The 10,724-nt window shown below is 40.2% G+C and overlaps 2 protein-coding genes across 6 annotated transcripts in view; one reads left to right on the top strand and one right to left on the bottom strand.

The window, feature by feature from the left end:
* LOC111944927 (arylacetamide deacetylase-like 4) overlaps positions 1 to 6,444 on the top strand; it is a 6,493-nt gene extending 49 nt beyond the window's left edge. The window contains exons 1-4 of the mRNA XM_023947633.2: positions 1 to 136; positions 3,975 to 4,191; positions 4,947 to 5,010; positions 5,673 to 6,444. The exon at positions 1 to 136 is cut by the window's left edge and continues 49 nt beyond it. Of these exons, the coding sequence (XP_023803401.2) occupies positions 1 to 136; positions 3,975 to 4,191; positions 4,947 to 5,010; positions 5,673 to 6,444 (1,189 nt within the window). The remainder of the gene's footprint in view (positions 137 to 3,974; positions 4,192 to 4,946; positions 5,011 to 5,672) is intronic.
* Positions 1 to 10,576, bottom strand: part of DHRS3 (dehydrogenase/reductase 3) — a 46,340-nt gene extending 35,764 nt beyond the window's left edge. For 2 of the 5 annotated variants that reach the window (XM_023940641.2, XM_086860336.1), the window contains exons 1-2: positions 4,022 to 4,199; positions 2,280 to 2,347 (exon numbers count right to left, since the gene is read on the bottom strand). The gene's annotated coding sequence lies outside the window, so the exon portion shown is untranslated. Of the gene's footprint in view, positions 1 to 665; positions 812 to 2,279; positions 2,348 to 4,021; positions 4,200 to 5,928 lie in introns of those variants that run through there. The other 3 variants (XM_086860335.1, XM_086860337.1, XM_086860334.1) reach the window with 3 other exon arrangements.
* Positions 10,577 to 10,724: the final 148 nt, after the last annotated feature.

Raw genomic sequence — 10,724 nt, forward strand, 5'->3', positions numbered from 1 at the left:
AATTTTAGTTGTTTTTGTATTGCTGGTTTTAATTGCACCTGATAGTCATTTCTTCAAGGGAGAGATTCCTCCTGACGTTGACCAGCCAGCAAAGCTCCTCTTTTATCACCGTATGTACACTCTGATGGAAATTCTGGTGAGTTTATCATGCTCTGGGATACTGGGATTTTCAGAAAAGGAAAGGCTTGACTATGAAGATATGCATTTACATACTGCAGCTGCATGTAATGGGAAGCACACAGTAACATGGATTGAAAGGCCAAAGGTTGATTTGGTTTCTATTACCATATATAAAGCAGCCAGGATGAGGCGAGTTCTTTTAATACTGAGATACCCATTCTTATGCTGCAATTGTATATTTCTATAATGAAATGACTGCTCCTGTGGCTGACAGGAGGCCTGTGGATATAATTTACATGAATAATAATGACCCAAATTTCTATGTCTAAATGCACTCTGATATATGTAAGGCAATTTCCTAAATTCTGAGTTATTTGCAGTAATTTTCTTACCTTTGTTTCTGTTCTTATTCTGCAGTGACTGAATTACAGAGTCCTAGTTAAATATCATAGGATCAGGTAGGTTGGAAGACACCTCCAGAAGTCATCTAAGTGAACCTCCTGCCAAAGCAGGTTTAGGCCTGTTCCCACTTATTATCTAAGTACCTGGAAGCCAGACTCACTGTGCTGTGGGCTTTGCCATCACAGAAAGAAACAGCTTTCTCCCAAAAAGCTTTCAAAGCAGGCAACAGGAGTATGTAGGAGCAGCCTAAGCCCTGTCATGTCTGGCACGTAACATGTCAAAAGAAAGCCTGCAGGAAAATCAGAGTGGTTTCTTTGATGTCTGTATGAAACTCACCTCAATTCTCTAATCCCCACTTATACAGAAAGAACACAGGAACTTGGGCCCACATCCTGAGGGGTGATTTGGGCCATTACAATCTATTCAAGATTTAGGTGGTTTGTTTGACTTTAGAGCATTCACCAAATCCAGTGGTTATCCCTGATTCTCCAGTGTTACTTTTCTGCCTTCTCTGCTGTGAAAGAAGATGCTGCTGTCCCTGCATATCTCACACTTCTCTTTGTGTTATGTTATATATAAACTTAATATAATGACATGACAGTAATATTATAATAGGACAATGTTATTAAATTCTCTAGTTTCCCTATTTGATGGGTGAAAAGTGATTTCAGGTGATACTTTTAACCCATTCTCACAGCTTTTAAGTGTCTGTTATGGAATAGGTGTGTATGCTGTCTTCATTGATAATACATTCCCTAAAGCTCAGCATCCTTTTTCTGAATAGTTTTAAAGATGCATTTCACCACTTGCTGTGCATTGAATCCACTCCCCTATTTTTCTTTCAAAAGCCTTTAGGCATCTGCTGGTATTTTGGGTGAATTTCTGGGTAATGTTTTTGCTCAGAGGAGCAGCCCTCACAGTAAGGACTTCACAGGTTTCTTAATAAGTGCATAATGCTTTGTGTATGGCACGTGTGAAATTAACTTTTCCTGCTCATCCTGATGAATGCTGCTCTTCCTGTGCCATCAAGCTGTGCCTGTAGTGTATGCTCCTGTAAAAACCTCTTTTTCCACAATACAAGACAGTCCTCTCCTCTTTTCTTGCACTTTACTTGCAATGCAGCTTAGAAAAGCTGCAGCACCAGATAAATGTGTGCCTGTGTGAAGGTACAACTGATGCTCCTGCTGCATCTGTCCACATCCCTTGTTGTGAAGAGATCAATGACCATGCCAAATGCAAGAGATGAGAGGAGGCCTCCTGGCTTTTGTTTCAAACTACTCAGATCTGTGTTCAGACTAACTGTGCATATTGCACTGTGATCTGAAGCTTTGATGATAATTACTGTGGTTGGGAAAGCACACTTCAGAGTGACTGACAGAAAAGCTGTCTGATGTAGTCCTAAAGTCCATGAAGCTCAAATTGAGTGGGTTTTGCTGCTTTTGGCATGTGATTTTGTAATTATTTTAAAGTAAAAATCTGGTCCCCATATGATCTTCCACATAAAAAAGCCAGTTGGTGCCAGAATTTAGATGTTCCAGCAAATAGTTTTTGAAAGACGGTGTTTCACAAGAAAAGTTGAATGGTCTTTTTCATACACATGCACATTTTAGGACCTGGTTTATGTAATATGTTTCACTTACTAACACTGACCACATCTGTCTAGAAATAGTCAAACCTTTTAGGTTTTGAATGTGTTGCTATAGGTTTTGAAGTATTTCCTAATTATTGATTAAGAAGTTTTTCAACAGAGTACATACCAAATTCCCTTTTCTTCATGACAGTGTTTTCCCTGAATTTGGAGATGCCTCTGTGATGTCAGGAACTCCTGAGACAAGGCAAGGAAAGAGGATGTTTAGCTAGGATGCTCTGATACCGAGTTTACCATATATATTAATGTCATCTGAAAGCCCTAAAAAACCTCAAGGATGCTAGAAAATTCAATGAGATTAAATGGCAATTCTGCCAACTTCAAACATTCCAAAACCATGACTCTGACAGATGGACCGACTTCAGAGTCATGAGAGTTTTGAAAATTGCTGATTGGGGAAGATAAGATTCACCTTGTGGTTTCTGCCACCATTGCACTGGGTCTTAAAGGAGTTTTCCCCTTTGCCATGATACCTTAAAATGTGCTTTTTCAAATGTAAGGCAAGAACTGTGGTCATCCACTTGTCTCTCAAACTACCCTAAGCACTGCTGGCATTGGTGGCAGAGTGTTATGAAAAAACACCAGATCATCTCTGGATTCCCACATTTGTTTCTAACTGATTTTCTCCCATGGCTTATGATGATTTCTTTTATTGCTCCTCACCCAATTTGTTTATTGCAAACTGGTGTAGATTACTAGGAAGAATCTGTGATACACAGGTTGAAAAAAGCAATTCACACAAGCAAAACTGGTGTTCAGTTTGTAAGGAATCGATACAGAGACTTCTGTGGCTTAGAAAAGAACAACAAAACAATTTGCAAATGCCTTGTGATGACTATCATCATTCCAGAAGAATGAATTGCAGTAGTCCAGAAGGGCATTTAAGTCACCATGTAATAGGAAGGGAAATGTTGTTCTAGCAGGAAATGCATCCATTACATGTGTTCAAAGGAGGATTTCAGAGTGATCTTTAGACTGTCTTAATTATCAGCAGTTGACTGGCCTTGGATAAGGCCATTTAACAAACCTTGCCTGTCTTCAGAATATTTGGGTTTTTGCTGATTAGATGTAAAAACTGCAGAGTCACTTATGAATAGCTGTGAGATCTTGAAAAAGGCAGTGATTTCACTAATGGAGGAGATAAGATTCAGAACCATTTTCATCAGTTCCTCACTTGAGCCAGCAGCCCCTCAGTAATGATTACAGACACAATGATTTTCTTACAGCTTGTTCTCACTGACCCTGGCAGGGAGATAACCCAACATCATTAAGTCACTCAGTCTTGGCTTTCCCCCCTGCATGATAATCCTGTCATGAGAGAGATTTTCATCTCACCTAACCTTAAATATTTTAACTGAGGCATCTGAAGTACAGTTAATCATGGAGATGAACAGGCACTTCCAGAGCATGATTTAACACACCCAGGATTGGAACTGTCCCCAAGAAATGCCTCTTTCTATTCACTCATTAGGAAAGGAGCCTCAGGCCTCCCAGCTTCCACACCTGAGCAAATGCCTGTTGTTACTTGTGGTAAATCCAGATCACAGGAACTAAAAGGTATTTATGTAAGACATTTTATGGAACAAGTATTACAACATTCTTCCCACAATCACGAGGATGTAAACTTTCATGTTTTTAACAGAGATCCCAAAGACACTTACCTGTGGGAAAACTAAAAACTAGCAAGTAACCAACCCAATTATCCTAAAGACAGTGTAGGAAAAAGTAGTTAGTGGCCTTTACAAAGTGGGAAGATTTGTATTTTCAATAGTAATTTCTCATTTTTCCTGTTCTATCTATCTAGGCAAAGACCTTAAACCGGTTGGGTATCGTGGAGGAGCTCACACTTACCAGGCTGATCACGGATGGAGTCCCAGCATGCCCAGATTCCCAGCTCTTCATTAAGGATCTCCATTTTGATGGGGTGCCTGTGAGGATTTACCTCCCAAGAGAACCATCTGCAAGCAAACGGAGAGGAGTCATCTTCATCCACGGAGGATGCGGCATTTTCGCAAGCATCAGTAAGGAACTGAAAGAGAAAATGTGACTATTTAGCTTTGCTAACTGCCTGTTTTTAAAAACTCCTGACCCTAAGAAGTAACTGAAGCTTACTTGGAGAGACTGGAGATAGAAGGCACTTAGTGCTTATTTTTAACCTTTTAAACTCTCCAGTTTGCACTTATTTAGTATTTAAATTATTTTTATAGGATATAGCACTCTTTATCATAGACCCATTAGGATCATAAAATGGTTTGATTGGAAGTGACCTTAAATACAATCTTCTTCCACCTCCTACCATGGGCAGGGACACATTCCACTACCCCAGTTGCTCCAAGCCCTGTCAAACCTGGCCTTGGACACTGCCAGGGATGGAACAGCCACAGCTGCTCTGGGCAACCTGTGTGAGTGCCTCAGCACCCTCATAATAAATAATAAAAAAAATAATAAATAAATAATAAAATAATAAAAAAAAATGTGTTCTTTACATGCAAATGAATTCTATCCTACTCAGTGTAAAACCACTGCCCATTCTCTAATAGTAATAATCATAATGATTCCTTATTTTCCACACAGATCAACGATCTCTCTAAATGTATCAACTACACAGCAAGTCCTGATGACTGAAAGTCTAGATTATTTTTATCCTAAAGAAAATTTTCACTAAATAGGCAAGAGGATGACAAGCTGTTGTGGTAGTATGTCATAAAAATATAAGTGACAGTATTGACTAAAGTTTTCTGAGATGTTAATTACATCAACAACATTTTTTCTTCAGGAAGTTATGAAAGAATATGCCGGTACATAGCCAGAAAATCTGATTCAGTGGTTGTGTCTGTTGGGTAAGTGAGATCCAACCTGTGCTGATCACAGAATTAGAGAACTCTGCTGCTTTCCCCCTGCTTCCCACACACCTCTGAGCCTACATTTCTTTGAATATAAGAAAAGAAACTGAGCTCTAGTGCTGTCTTCCCCACGCTGCTGTTATGTGGGAGCAATGACAATGGAAATACCTGAGCCAGGGTTAGAGTTACAGGTTTGTTCATTGTACATCACTATCACCACAGAAATCATGACCTTTGTTTGATAATAAGAAATTATAAGCCAAACATCAGATTTTAATATTTGAGGGGAACATTTAAAATCATCTGGGATGATTTTAAAGAGTAAATAATGAGTCTAAACTTTAGTATTTTTTAAAACCAGCATGGACCACTGCTTCCTATAAAGATGTTTTGATTATGGAAAATATGTGAAGGTATAAAGACACCATCATTTCTACAAATTCTTCCTTGAAAAAGTTTATTATTAAGGGATTTTATTAAATTGGAAGGAATTGGTTTTTAGAAGGGAGGAAAATTGTTCTGGTTTGCTTCAGCATGTAAAAACTTTAAACCAGAGATAATTAACGATGTAATTAATATTAGTTTGGGGGAATTTTTGCATGGGGTGTATTTCAGATGAGACAGAATGTGTAACACCAGCTGCCTTTTCCACCTCTCAGGTACCATTTAGCACCTGAGCACAAGTATCCAGCCCAGACTCTGGAATGTCTCAGTGCTACCGTGCACTTCCTGAAGACTGCAGAGAGCTTTGGGGTAGATCCCGCTCGTATCATTGTTTGTGGGGACAGTATAGGGGGCACATTCACTGCCAGCGTTTGCCAAGAACTAGGACAAAGGACAGATATCCCAAAGATCTGTGCCCAGGTGCTGATCTATCCATTTCTCCAAGCACTGAACTTCAATCTGCCATCTCACCAGAAAAACGCTGCCGTTGCCTTCCTGTCCCGGGAGCGCACAGTCCATTTCGTTCTCAAGTACCTGAATAAGGATTGCTCCCTGAAGGAACCAATTCTGGCTGGTTCTCATGTTCCTGAGAGTATAGATTTGAAATACAAGAAATGGATAAATGCAGATCTTATTCCAGACGTGTTTAAAGTGGGCTATAAACCACCACTCCCCACTTTGTTTTTACCTCAAGTCCATGAAGAAGTGCAGGAACTGTTTGAGCCCTGGGTGTCCCCGCTGCTGGCGGAGGATGCTGTTGTTTGTGGCCTCCCTGACACCTGTATTGTCACCTGTGAGCACGATGTGCTCAGGGATGAAGGGCTGCTGTACAAGAAACGCTTAGAGGACAACAATGTACGTGTGACCTGGCACCACGTGGGAAAAGGCTTTCACTGTGCTCTGGGATTTTTTGGATATGGTATTTTTTCTTTCCCATCATCAAGTACAATAATTGATCATGTTGTAAACTTTATAAAGTGCTATTAAATCATTTTCTTGCATACCATGCACTGGTATATAGAAAGAGTGTGATTCATTTAAATGATTCAATTAACTATTTACTAACTATTTGTCCATTAGAATAAAGGCAAGAACTTATGACATGAGTATGGTCTGCTGAATTCTGATTTTTACTTGCTATTACTTAGGAACATGATCTTTGTAAGCTTGCTTTGATGCTCTCTTCTTGCATTGTAAGAATTTTTGTTCTCTTCATATGTCAATGAATAAAAACTCACCATAACAAAAATCATTCTGAATGTGTAAGTAAAAAACACATGCAATGTGTGAGTAATTAGCCATGTGCATGTGTATGCCCACCTAGTGCCCCCAAAATCAGCATGGCAATACCTCTGGAGAGTGGAGATTGGATGAAAAGTAATCACCATCAGAGCGTCTGTACAGACAAACAATAGCTTTTCATTTATGTTTCAGATCTGAAGGAAGGAATTGGGTGTACTTACAAACCTGATTTTAAAGGGAAATGGGTAGGTAGGTACAGCACACATGCTGCACAGGATGGGTACCAGGAGGTGCCTGAGACTGCAACACACATGAAGTGAGGGAGAACTGCTCAAAAGTAACTGAATATCCTCTAAATTATATTCTATGAAGTTCCTTTCTGAGCAGCATTTGATTATATTCAGCTTACCTGGCTTTTGGGGAGAAAGGATGTAAACAACACAGAACCTGCCAAATAATTTCTGTGTATATCCAAGACCACAGAAAAATCTGAGCTCAACTGTTATATTGCTGGAATTGTTGCATTGTTTACTAGAAGAGATCCACCCTTGCTAAACACAGATAACAAAGATAATTGCTGTTGCATAGCAAAATAGCTGGGCATGCAACGCCTAGGAATTGTAAAATGTGTAACTGTTGTGCAACCACCTTGCCTTTGTTACATCCATGCACACATGACTGCAGAACGAGGTTAGTGCATGTCTGCTGTGTGCCAGGCAAACTGAGCAGGAAGAAGACAGAAGGTTGAATGTTCTGGGTTGTCACCATGTTACTGAACGCTGGTGACAGGTGAGCTGGTTCACATCTCTGCAGCAACAAGTCACTACTTGAGGGTTCCCACTCTCCAGTCCCTCTCAGAAAAATGAAATTACATCTCTTCGTGCTCTGTTGACACAACAGAGAGTTTATTTGTTTAAATTTTTCCTGGTGCAGGCATGGCAATTTGCTCTTCAAGTTAAGAAATGCTTCCAGGGGTAAATAATGTGATAGTTCTGAGTGTTCCACTCTTTGAGGACTTCAGGATCTACCTTGGTTATGAAGACAAAGGTTGGGTTAGCAGCTCACATGTTGGTACCTGAAGCTGGGCCAGCAGAGCCTGTATCTGCTATAAAAACCTTGCAAGAAGCTGAATGATATTGGAGAATTTAGAGAAGGTTGGCAAGCACCAGAACTAAGGAGGTCTGAACAATTGCATTTTGTAAGTCATGAGACAGTCACAGATGATCTCATGTTATTTTATCCACAGTTCAGTGCAGCATTATCCTCCTCGTCAGTTCAGCTACCCAATACTTGTTTTCTTTCCTTTATCTGGAATTATTTCTCATTTATGGGTCAATGTCCAAACTTGACACTGATCTACTCCTGAGATTTCTCCATGATCCTTTATCCATTGGTCTATTACAAATAATAACAAATTTAGCTTTATAATATGTCAACAGCATTATTAATTCTCTTGAACACACATTTTTAATCATGTGCTATCACCATTGAGTGCAGATGGGTAAGCAGAGAACAGCAAGTGCTGAAATAATGTATTCTTTATTTAATCATGACTCCCAGATTTTCTAAACTTTAAGAAATCACACAATCTAACTGTCTCCATGGAACTTCCTGTACTTTATTTTAATTAATTTAATTAATTACAGATCTGCTATGCGCCTTGCGTTGCTGAGATAGAATGTTTGAAGACACACTTGCCAAAGCATGGCCTTTTCAAGTACAAAACATAATGACAGTCAATGCCTACACCTACAGAATTATGGACACCAAAGTCATTCCTCAAGGAATTATGCAGGCAGGGAGAGAGGACTGACAAGCCCAGCTCCTGTTCAAGTTCAGGCTTCCAGCACCAGATGGCTCTCATGCTCTGCAGAACCCAGAAGGAGCTTCTTGGGTCATGAAGCACTTTCTCTGGAATGCTTCCCAGTATCCCAGTACAGGCTTCCACTTACAGTGAGTTCTGTTGCCATCTAATCAGCACCATGATCCAGAGGCAGGGAATGTTTAACATCTGTTACATTTGGCTCAGACTTTCTCTTTGGATGTGCACCCATATCACAAAAAAAGAACAAGGAATGACAAGATTTCAGGCCTGGACATTAAGATTTTCACCGGAAATTAATAAGAAAGGGAGTCCCTGGTGTAGGAGAAAATAGGGGTTTGGCCTGGTCTATCCCCTGCTCTATCTCACAGGAGCACAGACAAGGTCAAAAAATTATCAAAAGCTGGAGAGAGCATTTATTTGAAAGATTATTTAGGGAATGGTTTTCTCCATCCTGGGCCTCACAGTTGTGAATTGCTGAGACTAAGTTTACAAAGCATTAAGCACTGCTCTGTACCTGCAATGCCCAAAGGGAAAAAACACATTATTACTTCAGAAACCAACTAGTTTGTTTCTTTGACAGCTTCCAGCACATCCAGTCTTTGTGTGGAGCTCTGGGGGAGCTGTGATGTCCAGACCTTGTCAATGTTTCCAAATGAGTCCAAGACCTACCAGCTCTTGGTGAATTGGCACCAAAAAGATTAAGAACAAAGATGAACAATAGGTGGTAAGAAGGGCAGTACAAAGGATCTGTCACAGGTGTCAAGAGCATTCTTAGGTCCCCAGAGGGGCCAACTCTGGTAGATGTACTTAGAACACACCTCACCCACTGGAAAAACAGAGTTTAGCATATGCTAATTAATTACTTTCACTATTAAACATTGAAGGAGGGAGCTGCAATCGTGTTTTGTGCAACAGAATTTCCCAGTGCTCATCTGAGCTGTAAGAAAGCTGAACCCTCTGTGCACCTTTGTCCTGATGGGTTTGAATTCACCACTGCCATTTCCCAAGAGTGTCCCAGTCCCCAGGCAATGTGCCTTTCACGAAATCCCTTATCAAGATGGGCATCAAATGCCATTATCCAGAAGGATAAACAAAAAGGAATCTGATTTTACACTTAACATATGAGTAACCTTCTCACAAGGAAGGGAGAGGCACGAGAACATTGGGAAATGAAAATCCACAAAGAGTTGTTGGATAAAATGAAGAAACAGTTTGGGCAGAGAGAGCAGAACATGGAATCAGCTGCTTCTCAGAAAGTGCAACACCAGACTCAAAAATGAAGCTCCATCCTGCTTATTCTAAACAGTTTCTGAAGTCAGGCATCAAGCCTGAGCCATTTCCTATGCAGGTCATGGACTCTGCATGCTAAAGCCCTGGGGTTCTCTGTCTTTAGCTTCATTTTATTATACAATTCAAGGTCAGCTCATCCCTTATATTATTTTATTATTATTAAAGAAAAAAATTTACACACTTATTTTACCCACACTGTGATTTTTCAGAATGAGAATCTGCTGCCTTCACAGTCTGAGCAGACTGCTAAAAACACACTGTTCCCAAAGGTGACATCACATGAGCTGTGCTTTACAGATTTTGTTTTTGCTTCAGGTTAAATCTCATCACTAATTATTTGTGTATGGAAAAATATATTAGCTCCAGAGGAAGATCCTAAAAGCTCACCACAGAAGAGTTGGGCTGCTGATGTCTAGTCAGTGCTACTAGCCCTGAAACCATGAAGTCTATTCTTCATGGTTGGAACTGTATTTCTACCTGGAATGACATCTGTACATAACATCTTCCTGGATGGCAGAGACTGCAGCACTGCCAGGCTCAACCAAGAGGCAGATAAAAAACCATACAAAAACCAAGGAAACACAGTAGCTGGTGCAGCAGACAAGCTTTTGAGGAGGATGAGGCAGGAACAGCTCTCAGACCAGGCTGCAGCCGCCTCTGGCTCCACTGGACTCAAAGGTGCAATGGCAGCAGCATCCAAAATCTGCCATCACAAGTGATGAAACATGTTTGTGACACTGAGCCTTGATTTCCATGAAAGTCTGAAAAAGTAAGGTATGGAGGCACAACAAAGCAAGAATCTAAGCAGCTTGGAAGATGATTTCCAAGAAATACTGTGCAGGAACTCATAAATAATAAAGACTTGCTAGTAATCAAAAAACAGAGAGACAGAACAAACTTTTGTCTTCTT

Source organism: Cyanistes caeruleus, chromosome 22 (assembly GCF_971803275.1).
Source record: "Cyanistes caeruleus chromosome 22, bCyaCae1.hap1.1, whole genome shotgun sequence".
In the NCBI taxonomy this organism is placed as follows: Eukaryota; Metazoa; Chordata; class Aves; order Passeriformes; family Paridae; genus Cyanistes; species Cyanistes caeruleus.